General features: G+C 46.1%; 1 protein-coding gene across 1 annotated transcript; it reads left to right on the top strand.

The window, feature by feature from the left end:
* Positions 1-49: 49 nt before the first annotated feature.
* On the top strand, positions 50-19,161 carry Tmem248 (transmembrane protein 248). Its single transcript, XM_041648703.1, has 7 exons — positions 50-301; positions 5,386-5,563; positions 7,518-7,803; positions 12,476-12,626; positions 13,806-13,989; positions 15,738-15,881; positions 16,653-19,161. Exons 2-7 carry the CDS (start codon positions 5,405-5,407, stop codon positions 16,671-16,673), a joined length of 945 nt encoding a protein of 314 aa, XP_041504637.1. The 5' UTR covers positions 50-301; positions 5,386-5,404; the 3' UTR covers positions 16,674-19,161.
* Positions 19,162-19,421: the final 260 nt, after the last annotated feature.

Here is a 19,421-nt window from a genome sequence, read left to right as displayed (position 1 = left end):
AATTCTGTCCCTGCCGCTCTGCCGTCGCGCGCGGGGTGTCACAGGTCACGGCGGCGTTTGTGGTGACGTGGTTTTCTGCTCTCACCCGGAAAGGCCGGCGTTCGCGGCGGGCGAGCGGAGCCGGCGTCTCCTCGGCGCGCTCTGGCCTGTCTCCGGCTCGTCCCGTTGGCCCCGGGGAGCCACTCGCTGTCTCCGGAGCGGCGGGGAGGATGGTGCGGAGCAGCCCGGGACCCGCCGCGCGCCGCCGCGAGTGACCGGGGCCAGGCCGCGGGCGTCCGCGGAGCCGCCGCTGTGTGGGGCGGTGAGTAGGGGACACGGTCGGGGTCGGTATAGCGGGCGCGGGGGCCAGGACCCCGGGCGGTCGGTGCGCGGCGGTGCCCGGGCTCCTCCGCCCGCTTCAGCTGCGCTAGTCTTCCCGGCCCGTTCCATCCTCCCGAGGCCTGAGGCCTGCAGAGTCCTGGCTCCCGGAGCCAAGGCTTGTGGTCGTCTGGATACGGCTGAGTGGACGTGCTTTGCAATTTTTAGGAAAGAAGGAAAAAAAAAAAAAGATTCGGTTTTGGAAAATTTAGAAACGTTGCGTTTGTGTCTGTTTGTGCACGTGAGTGCAAGTACCTTCAGAATCCGGAAGAGGGCGTTGTGTTCCTAGAACTGGAGGTAGAGGCCATTGTTAGGTGCTTGATGAGGTGGGGGTTGAGAACCTGACTCCGGCCCCCTGGGGTAGCAGGTGCTCTTAACCCTCGCGACAGTCTCTCCACTCTCCATTTGTGAGTGTTTGTGTGTGTGTGTGTGTGTGTGTGTGTGTGAGAGAGAGAGAGAGAGAGAGAGAGAGAGAGAGAGAGAGAGAGAGACCGACCGACCAGTTTTAGTTTTTTTGACTTTGGTTGTTGGTGACATTCTCCTGCTGGAGAGAAGGTGGGAGGGAGCCACCCATCCACACAAACCCAACACGAAGCAGTGAAATTCTGTGCGCTGTCATCTTAGATATCTTCCATCTAGGTTGGCTTGGAATTCCCTACGCAGCCTTCAACTACTGATCTTCCTGGCTTAGATTTGCTAGTTCTGAGATACAGGTGTGTACCAGCCTGCCACGCTTGACAGGGTGATAACGGTATTGTTTTGGTTTTAATCTTCGGAGTACTGGAGATGGGAGTGGGTGTCATGAAACCTCGGACAGCTCAGGCTCACTGATGCTGACCTTAGATTCCCGATTTTCTTGTCTCAGAAGCCCTAGTTCTGGGATAGTAGGTGTGCGCCACCATGCCAGTTAAGCCTGGCTTTAAAAAAAAGTGTTTTCTTTGTTGTTGAGACAGTCTCACTGTGTAGTTCAGGCTAGCCTGTAACTCTCAGTATGGCTTGGTTGTGATCCTGCTGTCTCAGCCTCATAGTTGGGGTGATAGGTATGTGCCACCAGGCCCTGTGCAGAAACCCAATAGTGGTAGCCTGCTTGGCAAGGCTAGGGAATGAGGTCAGTTCTTGTCTGCCGTCATAGTTTGACACAGCAAACCAAGGGATGATGTCCATGATTTCCACATAACTGAGGCATTCAGCTCCAAGTCTCTGATCCAGGTGTGGGTTTAACATTCGGGAAATTAAACTGAAGGCACACCACAGCTCTGGAACTGTGATTTTTCCCAGACCGATGCTGGTTCAGTCTTTGCTTTTGTGCAGACATGTTCAGGAGAGCATCAACTTACTACGTCATGCTTCTTCCGTCTCGTCCTTGGTGCTCCCCTCCTCTTGAACACACAGCTGAGGAGACATGGTCCTGATGGGGGAGGCATAGTGTAGGATGGTGGACCTACAGGCTGGTTTTTGATTGTGGAAAATCTGTAGAATTCCATTTGTGGCCCACGCCTATGGCACATGCCTGTAATCTTAGACACTTGTGAACTGCCACTGGGGTGCTGGGATCCTGACCCGGGTCCCCTGGAAGAGCAGCTGAGCCTTCTTTCTAGTACCACAAAACTTGTTCTTAATGGTTTATTTTTATTTTTATTTTTTTGGTTTTTGAGACAGGGTTTCTATGTGTAACCTGACTGTCCTGGAACTAGCTTTGTAGACCAGGCTGGCCTCAAACTCACAGAGATTCACCTGCCTCTGCCTCCTGAGTGCTGGGTTTAAAGGTGTGCGCCACACCCCACCCCCACCCCGCTCCGGCCTAATTGTGTGCTTATTAAAGTTATTGTCCATAATGATGTAGTTGGTGCGTTCATAGCATGTGAAGCCTTCATACTGGCCCTGGTATTGTGTGATAACAGTGAGTCGAGAGAATCAGCCTCTGCCACTTACATGCCCGCATACATCCTTGTCAATTACCTAATCTATTTTGACTGGGTTTCCTCTTCTGTAAGATACTGCCTATTGGTGGTGGTGCACGCCTTTAATCCCAACACTCAGGAGGCAGAGGCAGGCAAATCTCTGTGAGTTCGAGACCAGCCTGGTCCAGAGAGCAAGTTCCAGGACAGGCTCCAAAGCTGTACAAAAAAACAAAAAACAAAAACAAAACAAAAAAACCCATCTTGAAACCCCCCCAAACCCAAACAGACAAAAAGAAAGCTAGGGCTAGGAATCCTCACCAAGCAGTATTGGTAGGATTAGAACACCCATTCGGTATATACTAAGCAGTTATGCGCTCAGCTCATTGGCATGTAGTAAGTAGTTACTTTCTCCTTACCCTGTTGTAATCTGGTTTTGCCTCTGTTACTCTTGAGAGTTTCTTACATAGTGTTACTGACGTCTTTAATTTTCATTTCTCTTTATTTTCGGTCACATAACTTAGTTTGTATTTGCGTGTGTGCTTGCCGTGGTGTGCATACGGAGCTGAAAGGACAACTTTGTGGAGTCAGTTCTCCCCTCCCACATTCATGTGGGCTCCAGGGGTCAAACTCAGCCACTACACTTGCAAGGCGACACCTTTACCCCCTGAGTGGTCTTAGCAGGCTGTTTTTAATTTAATATTTTACTATTTTAAACACTGCTAGGCAAGCAGATCAGTAGTTAGACCTTTATTTTTTTTAGTCATGGTTAAGATTTTGGAACTAGAGTTGCAGACACAGAAGGTGTGCTACAGTTAAATAATAAAAATCCTGATCTGGGGCTGGGGTATAGCTGTGATCTGACAGGTGTTTAGCCTTTGTGAGGCTGTGTTCACTCCCAAGCACCAAAATAATGCTCTTCAGTCTTCAGTCAGGCCCAAATTATTCAAACAGTGAAATCAGCATGATAAAGATTAATCAGATTATTTGTGTCAACAGATTAAAAGGCAGAAACTGATGGTTTGGACATCGCACAAGTGGCATCCATTGGAATGTAGTATTTGACTGAATTCAGTAGATCCATAGCAAGCAAGAGATCTTGGGTTAAATACCCAGAACCAAGAAGTCTTCTGTTGTAGTTAGGCTTCTGTTGCTGTGATAAAACACCATCACGAAAGGCAACTTGGGGATAAAAGAGTTTATTTATTCCTCTCAGGGCACACTTCATCGCTTGGGGAAGTCAGGGCAGGAACCTGGAAGCAGGAGCTAATGCAGAGGCCATGGAAGAGTACTCTTCATAGCTTGACCAACCCGCTTTCTTTTTTTTTTTTTTTTTTTTTTTTCGAGACAGGGTTTCTCTGTGGTTTTGGAGCCTGTCCTGGAACTAGCTCTTGTAGACCAGGCTGGTCTCGAACTCACAGAGATCCACCTGCCTCTGCCTCCCAAGTGCTGGGATTAAAGGCGTGCGCCGCCACCGCCCGGCTACCAACCTGCTTTCTTATAGAGCCCAGGACCACCAGCCCAGGGATGGTACCGCCCATAGTAAGCTGAGCCCTCCCACATCAATCCTCAGTCAAGAAAATGCACCACAGGTTTGCCCTCTGGCCAGTCTAATGGGGAACATTTTCTCAGTCAGGGCTCCCTTTTAAAGGACTTTAGCTTGTGGCGAGTTGACATAAAACTAGCCAGCACAGCTTCCCATCAGAAGCCTATGTTGTGTCCCAGATTTAATAGTGAATCATTACAAAGCATTTTTGCTAAAGTTTAAGTGAGGCAAGAATTTTATTACAGCTATTATTGCTATTTCGTTTAAGTAGTAAAAAAAGATAAAAGGATTTGGAAAGAAGAAATACTACTAATGCACTTGTTCTTCAACAGTGTAACTAACTATGACACCAAAGAGAGGTCCCAGACAGCTTAGTTAGAATTTAAAATATGTGAGCAAAGTGTCCAGAACCAAGAGCGTTGGAGGCCAGGGCTGTAGCTCAGTGGTAGAGCACTTGCGTACCTCTGCAGGTCAGATCGCTGGGTAAAAGTCTAATAATACTGATGTACTCTGTGGATAAGAGAGTGCCCTGTAGCCGAGCTTGGTCCTGTGTTGCCAAGGATAAACTTGCACTCATGATTCTTTTGCCTCTCTATCTCTAAAGTGCTGGTCTTAAAGACGTGTGCCACCATACCTGTTTTATGTAGTGCTGGTTTGGGACCTGGGGCTTTGTGCATGCCAGGCAAGCACTCTACCAACTGAGCTAACAGCTCCACCCTTCCCCCTTGACCTTTTCTTTGGTTTTTATTGACTGAGTTATCTGTCCTGCCTGGTCCCTGCAGTCATTAAGTCCCAAAGAAATCACACAGGTCTACATTAGTTGTAAACTGATTGGTCCATTAGCTCAGGCTTCTTATTAACTCTTTCTTTTTTTTAAAAAAGAGTATATCTTTTATAATTTATTTATTTATTTATTTGGTTTTTCGAGATAGGGTTTCTCTGTAGCTTTGGAGCCTGTCCTGGAACTCCTTTTGTAGACCAGGCTGGCCTCGAACTCACAGAGATCCGCCTGCCTCTGCCTCCCAAGTGCTGGGATTACAGGTGTGCTCCACCACCGCCTGGCTATTAACTCTTATATTAGCCCATTATTCTTGTCTGTGTTAGCCACGTGGCTCTGTACCTTATTCAGTGAGGCAGTCACATCCTCTGTGACTGGATCAGGACTGCAGACCAAGCTTTCCTCTTCCCAGAATTCTCCTGTTCTCATTGACCTGCCTCTACTTCCTGTCTGGTTGTCCTGCCTATATTTCCTGCCTGGCTACTGACCAATCAGCTTTTATTTAAAATATAATTGACAGAATACAGACAATTGTCCCACACCAGTTTTTGTTTTTGTTTTAAAACACAGTGGCTCATATATTTCAGGCTGGCTTTGCTACTAGCTGTGGATACATTTTGACTCCTGATCTATTTCCTGGGGCCATAGGTGTGCACCACCATGCCTGGCTCCTTCTAGTCTTCTGAATGAATTCATTGAGACTCAGACTCAGCCTTTGCCCCACAATACTGTTATATGAAACTGAAGTGAGAGCTACAGCTCCCTTGTGCAGGCAGGCCACCGTTCATGTGCTGTGTCTGTTCCAGGTCGCAGCTGATCAGAAGCATGTTCAGCATTAACCCCCTGGAGAACCTGAAGCTCTACATCAGCAGCCGGCCGCCCTTGGTGGTTTTCATGATCAGCGTCAGCGCCATGGCCATCGCCTTTCTCACCCTGGGCTATTTCTTCAAGATCAAGGAAATTAAGTCTCCAGAAATGGCCGAGGTACGGTATACTCCTAATTTCCACTCGTGCTGATGGACCTTGTATTAAGTGGGGGCAGCTCTTTTTTATTTTTGAGGTCTCACTCTAGTGAAGCAAAGGCCGGTCTACAACATACTATATATTTGCTGATCTAGAATTTGAAGTGATCTTTCTCCCTCAGCTTTATGAAAAATATTGGGATACTATTATGTGTGTGTATTACCACACCTAGAGGTTTTTTTTTTGTGTTTTTGTTGTTGTTGTTGTGTTTGTTTGTTTTGAGGCAGGGTCTCATGTAGCATATACTGACCTTAAACTCCAGATTCTCTTGCCTCTGCCTCTCAAATGCACAGATCCATCCAGCAAAAGATACGTATTTATACAGAATTTCCTGTCATTTTCCTTGTGAATGCTTTGTTAGGGTATACTTACATAGTGGTTTTTTTTGTTTGTTTGTTTTTTTTTGGGGGGGATTTTTGAGACAGGGTTTCTCCGTAGCATTTTTGGTTCCTGTCCTGGAACTAGCTCTTGTAGACCAGGCTGGCGTCGAACTCGCAGAGATCCGCCTGCCTCTGCCTCCCGAGTGCTGGGATTAAAGGCGTGCGCCACCACCGCCCGGCTTACGTAGTCGTTTTAAATAGTAGTACAGTTCGTGTAGACTATTTCAGTAGAGAAATAGATGCATTTGGGATAGTGTATTTATAAAACAAAACCTGAGTCAAAAGAAGGCTGTAAATTGTGGCGTACTTCTATGATACAACAACGGGAGATTGAGGCAGAGGCTTGTGAGGTCGGGGCTATCCTGGGCCATGTAGAGAGTGCTTGAGCTAGGGAGTCCACTTCTTCTGAGAGTCATGTTCCATGGTTGTGAAGTTGTTACTGGGACATTTAAGGACGCAGAGCCACCTTCTGCCTTTCTCATTTGTACAGATGGTATTTTTATTAGATAAGGGGTCCTATTGACAAGGGCACCATGTAGAAGTGGTCAGAGGATGTAGAGAAGGAATGAGCGGAAACAGTGGATAGTGAAACGTGTGTGAGATGCTGTGCTGAACCCATAACCCCGGGTGCTGGTGGCGCACTCCTGTAATCCCCACACTTGGGAGGCAGAGGCAGGCAGATGTTGTGAGTCTGAGTGCTGGGATTAAAGGCATGAGCCACCACCACACAGCCATAAATACATAAATCTTAAAAATGTTTTGTTTTGGATTTTGTTTTTGTCTAGATAGGTTTTCTCTGTGTAGCCATGACTGTCTTGGAACTCAGAGATCCATCTTTTTTTTATAATATTTATTTTTAGTTTATGTGTATGAGTGTCTGCCTGCATGTAAATATGTGTATCATGTGCTCAAGGAGAACAAAGGATATCAGATGCTCTGGTACAGGAGGTACACATTGTTGATACCATGTGGGTGCTGGGAACCGAACTTGGTTCCTTTGTAAGAGCAGCAAGTGTTCTTAACCACCGAGTTCTCGGCAGCTCTCACAGCCTATTTTGTTTTTCCTTTATTTACTTTTCTTTTATGTGTGTGGATGTTTGCCCACATTTATGTCGGTACCATGTGTGTGCAGTGCCAAGAGAGGGCGTCAGGTCCCTTGGAACTAGAGTTAGAGTGAGTGCTAGCAGCCCTGTGGGGCCAGGAATCTCTGGCAGTGCTGTCTTATCTACTGAGCCATTTCTCCAGCCCATCGAGATCCCTTTTTGAGTTTGATCTTGAGGCTAGTTGGTTTTCTCTTCCATATAATCTGCTGGATTCTCAGATAATGTGTAGAGTGTGCAGTTGAGGTTTCCAGGGCTAACGTGATTACATCACCCTGTTCTGCAGGTGAGGATGGTGGTGTGTTATGACTGGGGACAGTCACTGTCAAGTCACTTTTTTCCTCTTGTCCTGTGGTAGCAGTTAAGGATCATTGTTATTCCTGCATTGGAGATGCTGGGGCCTCATATCTGTCTCTCTGTTTTACTTTGCTGAAGGATTGGAATACTTTTCTGCTGCGCTTTAATGATTTGGACTTGTGTGTATCAGAGAACGAGACACTGAAGCATCTCTCCAATGACACCACCACCCCTGAGAGCACCATGACCATTGGGCAGGCCAGATCATCCACTCAGCCGCCCCAAGCCCTGGAGGAGTCAGGCCCCATCAATATCTCAGTTGCTATTACCTTGACCCTGGACCCTCTCAAGCCCTTTGGAGGGTACTCTCGAAACGTCACACACCTGTACTCCACCATCCTTGGACATCAGATTGGACTCTCAGGTGTGTCAGCTTCTTCCCTTTCAGAGCTGTTAGGCAGCAACTGAGATAGACTCAGGGTTCTGTTTTGTTTGTGAGTGATTCTCCTCTTGAGACTTGGACTTACTCAGGTCCAGAAGGAGTGGTTGCTGTGCACCTTCATTCAGTTGGGTTGTAAAGCATCATACGCAGTCTCTTGTTTGTTGTTTGAAACAGGGTTTGTCTTTGTATTCCTGGCTGGCCTGGAACTCACTCTGTAGACCTGGCTGGCCTTAAACACAAAGATCTGCCTACTGCTGCCTTCCGAGTGCTGGGATTAAAGGTATGCACACCATCACCTGGCCATACACAATCAGAGGGGCTGGAGAGATGGCTCAGTGGTCAGGATCACTGGCTGTTCTTCTAGAGGACCTGGGTTCAATTCCTAGCACCCATATGGTAGCTCACAACTGTCTGTAACTCCACTTCCAGGGGATCTGATACCTTCATACCAATGCACATAAATTTAAAATAAACAAAAGCTTCTCAGAGTCAGTACTGATGGGTCCAGAGGGACAGCTCAGTCTTAGAGCTTGTGTGTGTGTGAGGCCCTGGCTTCCTCTATAGCACTGGGAGAGGGAGTGGGGAGGAAAAGGAGAGAGAATTTCAAGGTACAAGGTCTGTTTCTGACCTCAGTATAATTGACCTTTGACCAGCATAGGTTTTACTTTAATTTATACTTTATACTTTATATCCAGTTATACTTTAATTTTTTTTATTATTGAAAACTTTTTTTTAATTTATTTATTTATTATGTATGCAATATTCTGTGTGCGTCTATGCCTGCAGGCCAGAAGAGGGCACCAGACCCCATTACAGATGGTTGTGAACCACCATGTGATTGCTGAGAATTGAACTCAGGACCTTTGGTAGAGCAGGCAATGCTCCTAATCTCTGAGCCATCTCTCCAGCCCCTATTGAAAACTTTTGTGTGAAGCTGGGCGGTAGTGGCGCACGCCTTTAATCCCAGCACTCGGGAGGCAGAGGCAGGCGGATCTCTGTGAGTTCGAGGCCAGCCTGGGCTACAAAAGCTAGTTCCAGGACAGGCTCCAAAGCTACAGAGAAACCCTGTCTTGAAAAACCAAAAGAAAGAAAAAGAAAAAGAAAACTTTTGTGTGTATAAATGTTGTATGGATGTATGTACATCCATGTGTATTCCTGGTGTCTACAGATGGCTGAAGAGGGCCTTAGATCCTCTGGAACTAGAGGTACAGATGATTGTGAACCTCTACAAGAGCACCCAGTGCTCTTAGCTGGAGCCGTCTCTCCAGCTCTCTATTTGAAACCAAGAGAAGTCTAAGCAAATGTGAAGATGCTGTATTAGGTCATGAAGGCCATGGGCCAGGCGTGCTGGTGCAGTGATAATCCCAGCTGTGGAGAGTGAAGCAGTAGGATTTGAGTTTCAGGCTCTGCCTCAGAAACAAAAAAGCCAATGGCACATACCTTTAGTCTCAGCACTCAAAAGACAGAGGCAGGCAGATCTATGCAAGTTTGAGGCCATCTAGTCTACAGCAAGTCCAGAACAACTGGGCTGTATACTGAGACCTTGTCTCAAAACAGAACAAAACAAAACAAAAAAACAAGAAAAAAAAAAGCCTAGAGGATTAAAAGAAAAAGACTTGGTGGCCCTTGGTAGAAGCAGGAGGATTGTAAGTTCAAGGTTATCAGTATTGAGTTTGAGGCCAGTCTGCGACACATAAAACACAAAAACATTGTAGAAGCTCAAAATGAACTATATTCTACAGTCTTTCTGTGATAGCTTTGTAGCCAGCTTCTGATTGCAGTGGGGTCATGAGTGTCCACTTAAAACATCTTAGTTTGCTAAGTCACCACTGTGTGCGCAGTTCATCTGTCCAGTCAGTGACAGTGGCACACAGCAGTCAGTGGGTTTGCTGTTGTGTATTTCTCCTTGTTTATGATAATGAATATTTATGTGCTGATTGACTGTCGATGTTATCAGTCAGCATCAGGCAAAATTAGTAGTTAAGTCTGGGGAGTCAGGAATTCTACTCAGTTTTTGAACTATGTGGGAACCATAATACCATGTTGCTCAAGACACAGTGTGTTTACAAACATCTATGAATAGGTGTGTTCTTCTGGGGTTTGTAATATGTTGCCATTTTTATTTATTTTGTGTGTATGTACAGTAACATGTAAGGTCTGAGGTCGTTCCCCGGTAGTTGGTTTTCTATACGTGGGTTCCCAGGACTATTCTTCCTTCACCATGGGACTTCCTTGCTCTTGGCCCACTGCACTGTCATGCTGGTTATTTTAATATTGCTTATGATGCTGAAATTTGAACCAAGGCTTTGTGGATGTAAAAAAAAGTGCTCTTTCAGGCCCTTTCTTAACTTAAAATTTTCAATTAATTAAGCCTGGTGGTGGTGGTGCACACTTTAATCCCAGCCCTCAGGAGGCAGAGGCAGGTGGATGGATCTCTCTGTGATTAGACCAGCCTGGGCTACAGAGTGAGTTACAGGATAGCCAAGGTGGTTACACAGAGAAACCCTGTCTTTGAGGAAAAAAAGTAAATTATGTGTGTGGCCTGGTATCATGGAGGCCAGGAGAACAGGATTCCCTTGGGACTGGTGTTACAGACAGTTGTGTGCTGCCATATGAGTTCTGTAAATTGATTCTTAACCACCGAGCATCTGTCCTGCCCCAGGTCTGCACAGTTTTAAATGCCCACCATTTATTTAGCAATGTGCTAACTTTCAGGAAGAACTAGAAAAAACCTCAGACCCTTGGAATTTGGGGGTCATACAAGAGGCAAAAATAACAGGAATTGGGTTGTTGAGGGCTTGTCTAGCATGTCTGAGTTCCTGGGTTCAGTTGCCAGTACTGTAAAAGATAAACCAGACAGCAGCTAAAGTCTATATACTGCCTAGTTTGTTTGTTTTTTTTTTTCTTTTTTTTTTTTCTTTTCCGAGACAGGGTTTCTCTGTAGCTTTGGAGCCTGTCCTGGAACTAGCTCTTGTAGACCAGGCTGGCCTTGAACTCACAGAGATCTGCCTGCCTCTGCCTCCCAAGTGCTGGGATTAAAGGCATGTGCCACTACCGCCCGGCTATATACTGCCTAGTTTTATGTCAGGTTGATATAACCTAGAGTCATCTGGGAAGAGGAAACCTCAATTGAGAAAATGTTCCCACTAGATTGATCTGTGGGTAAGCCTGTGGGTTAATTTTAGTTGGTGATTTATGTGTGAGGGCGCTCCTGGACTAGCACACCTGGGTTCAATAAGAAAGCAGGCTGAATAAGCCAAGAGGAGCAAGCCAGTAGTCAGTTCTATTCTATGGTCTCTGCACAGCTCCTGCCTCCAGGTTCCTGCCTTGTTTGAGGTCCTGCCCTGACTTTGCTATGCAATGGAGTGCAACCTGAGAGATATAAACAAACAAACCCTTTCCTACCCAAATTGTTTTTATCACAGCGATAGAAGGCTAACTAAGACAGTTCACTATAAATTAATACTTACAAGGTGCTTAAAATAATTGCTGGCACAGAGGAAATGCTATCTAGAGATTTGTTAAATGTATTTACTTTTCTGTTCCTGTGATGAAATACCATGATCAGAGTAACTTATAAAGGAAAGCTTAATTGGGCTTAAGGATTCAGAGGTTTGACTTTATGATGACTGATGGTAGAGCAGGCAGGGCTGCAGGGACTGGAGCAGCAGCTGAGAGTTCACTTCGTGATCAAAAGCAGGGGGCAGAGAGCACACTGGGAATGGAGGAGGCTTTTAAGCTTTAAATCCTATTCCTGTGCCTCATAATCCTTCCCAAATACTTATACCAAATGTGGACTAGTGTTCAACATTTGAGCCTATGGGGGCCATTCTCACTCAAACTACCACGTTAAATAATAATAATAATATCCCGTGGCATATGGCCATACCTGCTTGTATGTGCTAAGCCTTTCAAGGCTTGGGAGCCCTTGAAAGTGGAAGCTGGAAGACTCTGGAAAGGCTTTGTTCATCCTGAGGGCCGGCTGAGCCTTGGAAGAAAAACCTTTGGTCCCTTGGACCACAAGGGGCTGGTGAGGTCTTACCTGTTGCCTTTGGCTATTAAGAGTGGAAAGTTGATGCCATAATAGTAAGGGTACAAACCACTCCTGTTTGTTCCAGGAAGCAAACATACCCTTTTCTTCTTATGACCTTAGAACATCTTGATTCAGTGCAGACTTCACTTTCTGGTCCCAAGGCCTTCCCTAAGTCTATTAGACCTGCTACTTCTGCTCACTCTCTCTCTCCTCTCTCTCTCTCTGTCTCTGTCTCTCTCTGTCTCTGTCTCTCTCTCTCGCTCTCTGCTTGTGTATGTGTGTACATGTACAGAGACGCTTGGGTCACATTCATGGCATGGTAGGTTTTGAATGAAGTAATACATTGGTACAGAAAATTACTGCACTCAGTTTGTTCAACTCTGTTCCTGCCTGGGCTCTGGAATGGCTCTCTATCGTGACTGAAACACAGTAGCCTTTGTGAGCTGTACTAGTCAATCAGGTCTCATTGTTCAGATCAGGACTGTAGCTTCCAGAAATCCCATAGAGCAGGTATGCAGGCCAATGGGTGGCTGTTGAGTTTGACTTCAGACTCATTGGAGTACCAGAGAACAGTCTGAATTTCTGCTCGTGCCCACCAATAAGCCACTAATTCTTCTGCAGGCAGGGAAGCACACGAAGAGATCAACATCACCTTCACCCTGCCTGCTGCCTGGAATGCTGATGACTGTGCCCTCCATGGCCACTGTGAGCAGGTGGTGTTCACAGCCTGCATGACCCTCACAGCTGCCTCTGGAGTCTTCCCTGTCACTGTGTAAGTGGAGACCAAGAGGACAACCTGCAGGAGTCAGTTCTCTCCTGTGTGGGTTCCAGGGGTGGACCTCAAGTTGTTAGACTTAGTGGCAAGCACCTTTAACTTCTGAGCCATCATGTTGGCTTCCAGGACTGTTAAGTTTAATTTGAAATCCTAACTTCTACATATACAAATGTGCTGGGCTGGGGTTGTTTGCTTAGCATTCATGAAGTTCTGGGATCCATTTCCCACGCAGAATAAATGGGAGTGGTGGGGCACACCATAGTCCCAGCACTGGAAGGGTTGGGTGGGAGGATCAGAAGGTCAAGGCATCTTCCTCTCCATGGTGAGGTCAGGACTAGCCTGGGGTACATGAGTTCCTGTCTCAACAAAACCAAACCAAACCAGAAAGAAGCCCCGTCCCAGAGCTAGTGATTGAGTAAGGTAGTGAACACGATGCGGCCGCTCTCCAGATGCCTTTCCTGCTGAGTCATACTGGCACAGGAAGGAGCCAGGCCCCTCCAGAGTGACCTGTGATTAAAGCTGCCTAAGGGGAAAGCTTCTGTTCATCTGTGACCCAGAAATTAATTTTTGTTTTAGATTTTTTTTAAAAGATTTATTTATATAGTGTTCTTCAGGCCAGAAGAGTTGTGAGACACCATGTGGTTGCTGGGAATTGAACTCAAGACCTCTGGAGAGCAGCCAGTGCTCTTGACTGAGACAGGGTTTCTCAGTAGCTTTTGAGATTGTCCTGGAATTCACTCTGTAGACCAGACTGGCCTTGAACCCAGAGATCCACCTGCCTCTGCCGCTGGAGTGCTGGGATTAAAGGTATGCGCCACCATACCTGGCAAGAACTGATCTTTTTGTCTCAGGCTCTGGAATTCTGGGATTATTGGTATGCAACCATATGCCTGGCTTCCTATGTGTTTATTCAAAAAACAAAACATTTGGATGTATTGACGCACACCTGTAATTCTAGCATTTGTAGGCCAGCCTCTGCTTATATTGAGATCCTGTCTCAAAATACGAATAACAACAGACCATCAAAACATAATAGCACTTATCCCAGAGAATTATGGTAATTGTTAAAAACGTCTTATTTCTCCTTTCGTTATGTTGCTCTGTTCAGTGTTGCCAGGGGCTGCGTGTAAATAAATGTTTCAAGTCACTGAGCTGGCTTCCTTTTCTCCCCTGTAGTCAGCCACCTCACTGTGTCCCCGACACATACAGCAACGCCACACTCTGGTACAAGATCTTCACAACTGCCAGAGATGCCAACACAAAATATGCTCAAGACTACAATCCTTTCTGGTGTTATAAGGGCGCCATCGGAAAAGTCTACCATGCTTTAAATCCCAAACTCACCGTTATTGTTCCAGATGTAAGTGAAACAAGTTCTGTTTGTGTGACTGTGACTCTGTGTGTGTGTGGGAGAGAGAGAGAGATGCATCCTGGAACTATGAGTGTATGAATGTTTACATCTTGGGTTGCTCAGTCCTGGCCAATTAAGGTTTCCACCTGGTTTGGTAGACTAGACAGTAGAGCTGTGAAAATCATGGTACCTTTGTGGTTAAGAAAAGCCTTGATCCTTAGTTTTGTGTGTTTTTCAGCAGGATATGTTGAGATCTGTTGCATTTGTAACCCGTTGCAATCACTATTCCTCTGTGGTCTTACATGCAGAGTATCTGCCAGTAGGATGCAAAAAGGAGACTGCAGTTCATAGGAAGAGGCAATCTTTGCTTTGTCTTAGACAGTGTACACTATGTAGCTCAGGCAGGCCTGGAAATCGTGATCCTCTTGAGTGCTTCAGCCTCTTGCGTGCTAGGACTGTAAGCCTTGCCACCATGCCTGGTCCAGGATGTGTCTTTGACTTGATAGTGGGGCCTGCATAGCATTTAACTTTGGAGGAAAGAGGAAGCAGTTAATTCTGCTGTCAGCAGTTACAGTTTGCCACACCAGTGATTTGTACCCTTGCTTTCCTTCCTGAGTGTGCTGCATGGATTTCTTATTTTTCCCTATCCACTTCTAGAAGTTGGTTGCCTGGAAGCTCAGGCGTGGGGTGGAGGGGAAGGCCGCATGATGAGGAGTTGAGATTCCAGAGCCTTCCTTGCCGTGCATTCACCTGTCTCCTCCAGCAGGGAGGGCCCTCACTACCTGTGTCAGGCCACTATAAAGCAGTCCCTTAAGAAGACTGGGGCTAGGGAGATGGCTCAGCAGCTGGGAGCACTTGCTCTTGCAGGGGGACCAGAGTTCACCCATATCGGGCAGTTCACAACACCTATAACTCCAGCTCCAAAGGACCCCATGTACTTTCCATAGGCACCTGTACACACATGGCACTTACACACATAAGTGAAAACAAAATCCTAAGGGGAAGAAAACCTTGTTTTGTCTGGTATATATTCCTGAGATCTGGGCACTTGGGAGGCTGAAACAAGAAGAGTTCCAGGCCACTGCGTGCTACATAGTGAGTTCTAGGTCAAGCTGTAGTCAAGAGTGAGGCTGTCTCTAAAATAAAGACTTTAATCCACTCTCTGCTTTGAGGCTGTGAGCACGGGAGGTAGCTAGGGTTTCTCATACACTCCTCCTCCTGTGGTTGCCTGTCAGTCTCAGAAATGAGGCCAGCCTGATCCTTTCGAGCCAGGGACTTAGTAAAAACAGAAGGAGAAGGGATGCTGTCTGGTGGGATGTACCAGCTGTCCATCTGAGGAGACGCACAGGTGAGGATAGCAGACAAGCTGTTCTGTGGGATCACGAGGACCATGTCCAGAGAAGAGCAGCCCTCCCCGTAGAAGATAGGCTGGTGGGGCTCTGGCAGTGTGAGGTACAGAAGCCACAGTAGAAGAAGCAGTGGTTGCTCCTTAAACAAGGTCGCACAGAAGCTCCAAGTCTAACTAGTGAAACCTAGTTTGGTTTTGGAGAGAAATGGAGGGACTGCCTGTTCAAGCTTAAGAATTAATATTGGGCAGGAGATGTAGCTCAGTGGTAGAGCATTTGTCTAGTGTGTGTGAGGCCTTGGGTTCAGTTCTGAGCACCACAAATGAAGTTGCTGCAAGCACAGAGGCTGATGTTTGAAAAGTTGTTATTAATGGACTATATGTGTCTGGTTTCTTTCCTTTTGTTCATTAGGACGACCGTTCATTAATAAACCTGCATCTCATGCACACCAGTTACTTCCTTTTCGTGATGGTGATAACGATGTTTTGCTATGCAGTTATCAAAGGCAGACCTAGCAAATTGCGTCAGAACAATCCTGAATTTTGTCCTGAGAAGGTGAGCAGTGGGTGGGTCTGTGTGGCTCCTGGTGACAGGCCTTTCTCAAGAAAAAAAAAAAGGGGGGTCCTGACATCGTGATAGCTGTTCTGAAATCTCTGTTGGAGAGTTCCTGGGTGCCTCTCTACCTCCAGTCCTTCCTTCAGCACAGGAGTCATGCAGCAGAGTGCCTGCCAGGGGCTGTTTCCTGTGGCTAGAGATGTGGCTTGGTTAGTAGAATGCTGGCCTCACATGCATGAAGCCATAGGTTCAGTCTTCAGCACCAAATAAACCAGACATGATGGTACATGCCTGCAGTCCCAGGACTTGGGAGGTTGAGGCAGGAGGATCATGAGTTTGAAGTCATCCATAGTGAGTTTTTGGCCAGCTGAGGCTACATGAATCCTTGTCTCAAAGAACAAATCCAAGGTGGTCCACACATCTTAAATTTCTGTTCTCAGGAGGCAGAGCAAAGGCAAAGCAATCAGTGAATTTAAAGCCAGCCCGGTCCACATAGAGTGTTCCAAGCCAGCAAGAGTTATATAGTGAGACCCTGTCATCAAAATGAATGAATAAATAAATAATAAATAAAAATAGCACAAGTGGTTTTACAGGTTGGCCACTGCTTACAAACTGAGGTTTTCTTTCTTGCCTCCTTGAGGTGAGATGGTCTCCTTAAGGTCTTGTTAATTCCCTTGCCAAAAGATAATACGTGTTCAGTCAGCACGACCTTGTGGTATTGGGCTAGGTGCCAAAAGCTCCCTGTTGACTTGTCTGCTTACTGTCTTCTAGGTGGCTTTGGCTGATGCCTAATCCTACAGCTCTCCATTTTCTGAGAGACCAAGAACCATGATCATTGCCTGCTGAACCGGCCAGGGCCTGGCCCCTCTGTGAATACACGATCTTGCAATGTTGGGTTATTCCAGCCAAAGACATTTCAAGTGCCTGTAACTGATTTGTACATATTTATAAACATTGATCTGGAAATTGGTCCTGTGATGCACGTGCTTTGCCCTGAATGCAGCCTGAACCCGTCACCCTCACTGGGGGAAGGAGGTCCTTCTGTATAGTGCTGGGGCATGTGGGGGTCTTGCCCGAGCTGAGGTCATGTTCCAGTGCCAGTGGGCTGATGTTTGCTGTGGTTCTTGTTGCAGCCTGATGTGTTCAGTATTGGAAGTGGTTTGCACCTTTGTTAGGATACTGCATTTCAGAAGCCACCATTCCCTCCTGTGGCTCTTACATGTCTGTGGCTTAATGATCATAGTGACAGCAGTAATACCTTTGTTTTCTGTTTGCTTGCAAGGAAGCTTTTTTTTTTTTTTTAAAGAAAAAAATAGTCACATTTTACTATTCCTCTGTTTAGGGGAGACGTGTTCGTCTGTCCTAGGTAAAAGGTTATGCATCTAAAAGTCACGTAGTGAAGATCAAAGTTTCATTTTGCACACCGGCGGCTAGGAACTTGAGTGCTCTGCTGTTGTCTGCTCCTGATGAAGTAGCTGTGTAGTAGAGGCACATGGGGCTGACTTCACAGTGCAGGGCATAGCACTCAGAGAATGAAGGTTTGGTCTAATAGTCACAAACAGGAGGGCTTCCTTCTTTTTTTTTTTTTTCCTCTTTTTTTTTTTTTTAAAGAAAAGGAGATGTTTTCTCTTTAACTTCTTTTTTGCATTCCTTTTTTGTACAGCACACATCTCCAGAAGGAAATGGCTGTTATGAGCTGTGTGATGTGGAAACGGTGCTGGTGGAGAGGTCTGAAAGAAGGCGTGAGGTGCTGATGGCTGTTGACTGAGCAGTACCAGAAGCATTTTTCATAGGAAATTTTGATCATCTGGTTTCTCTATCCTTTGCCTGTTTCCATTTAAAAAGCCATCATCTCTTCCACTCCGTTTTGTTTGTATTTTCAGTTTTTCTATCAACGCTTTCTTTGCCTTAACAGCTCCAATGCAGTGTTCCAGCCTTGCTGGGTGTGGGGATGCATGCATGTATGCCCAGCACTTTGGAGGCTGAGGCAGAAGAATCTCGAGCTCAAGACCAGCCTGGGCTCCATACTGATCCTCTGCCTCTCAAAGCAGTCATTTTCTTTCTGGAGGTGTGTGTTGTACAAAAATGAATGCAAAAATAATTTTTTTTGAAAAGAAAACACATCTTCATTTCTTAAAAAAAAAAAAATGTCCATCAGCACTTTAGTCCTGTAACTGTAGGTCTATAGTCTGTCTCAATTCGAGTTAACTCGATGGATTTTGAACCTTACTGGCGTAGAGATTTTTCCAGGCATTCTACATGGAAAACAATAGTTTCTAAATTGAAGATTGTTAATCACTGTAGTTATATGATGCATTATTTTTGTTTTTTAAACCAGTGGTGAGTTGCTTATTAGTTGGCTAATGTGTGAATTTAATTAGTCTTTAAATGAGATCCTTGTCAGGCAGGATGAAGAAAAAGCCACGTGATTTGGCTGATATAAATCTGTCATCGGGACCATCAAGTTCCAGGTTAAGCTGCTGAATAATAAAACCCAGAGAAGTAGAGCAAGACAAATGAGAGGAGTCACTTCCACTGGTCTGCTCAGCTCAGCTGTGTTCCTCTTAGTCACCCTTGTTAGTGACAGGCAGTGGCTGGGATCTGTTGGGGTGGGAGGGAGGAACAGGGGCCTGCGGAGAGGAAGTGCCAAAGTGCTTGGAACGTCACCCATCCTGAGCCAGATACATACTGTCAAACCTAGTATTCACCGTAGCAGGTGGACAGGTGGATGGGTGGGGGAGAAGGGTGTTACTGTGTTTAGGGGCCTGGAGACACATCTACAAAACTTGTTACTGTGGGGCGGTTCCACACAAGGCCTGGTCCTCAGCTGCTCCTTGCTGGTAAACCTCAGGATTGGAGTATCAGCCTGGGCCACTGGAGACTACGACCCCAGCAGCACTGGCTTATCCTCAGGTGTCCTAGACTGGGGCTGCAGTCAGAAGTCAGTGACTTCCTGTGAATGGTTGTTTCAGATCATATTGATCTCTTTCCTTTTGTCCTTTCACCATACGGTATGACTTGAATCAGTTTTGATTCTATTTGTAAGTTCTCATCATTTGGAACCTGGTGTTTCTGTTGTGTTCTTGGCAGTGCATAGGAACCAAGCCTCCTGTGTTTTGACCCTCCTGCAGGCACTGTGGGACTCAAGGGCAGCAGATCCATCTCCCGTCCCTTGCTGCATGATGGTCACTAGCTGATCTGTAATGGCGTCCCTCCCTCGTTGATTTTCTGTGTTTGAAGTATGTGCATATGTGCTTTACAGAATAAAGCATCTGGGTTTACTTGGTTTGTCTTCTTTCTTCCAGCCTGGTAGCGATGTAAACAAAAAGTGTAGGCAAGAACACTTAGAGGGTTTTGTAGGCTGATTTTTGAAGTACCACCTGCCATGAGAATGAAGCCAGTATTTATTACTAAGGTGACCTCAACAAATCCATGAGTCTTTGTCCAAACAGTGTAAAACCTTGTACTGTATGAGATCAGCAAGTGCTCACTGACCTGGCCCAAACTCTACCAGAAGACATTAGTAAGAGCCAGGGCTGT

Source organism: Microtus oregoni, unplaced genomic scaffold, assembly GCF_018167655.1.
Source record: "Microtus oregoni isolate MIOR12 unplaced genomic scaffold, Mior012 000003F_ref0000135, whole genome shotgun sequence".
NCBI lineage: Eukaryota > Metazoa > Chordata > Mammalia > Rodentia > Cricetidae > Microtus > Microtus oregoni.
The sequence above is the reverse complement of the archived record's forward strand: the minus strand, read 5'-3'. Positions and strand labels throughout refer to the sequence as shown.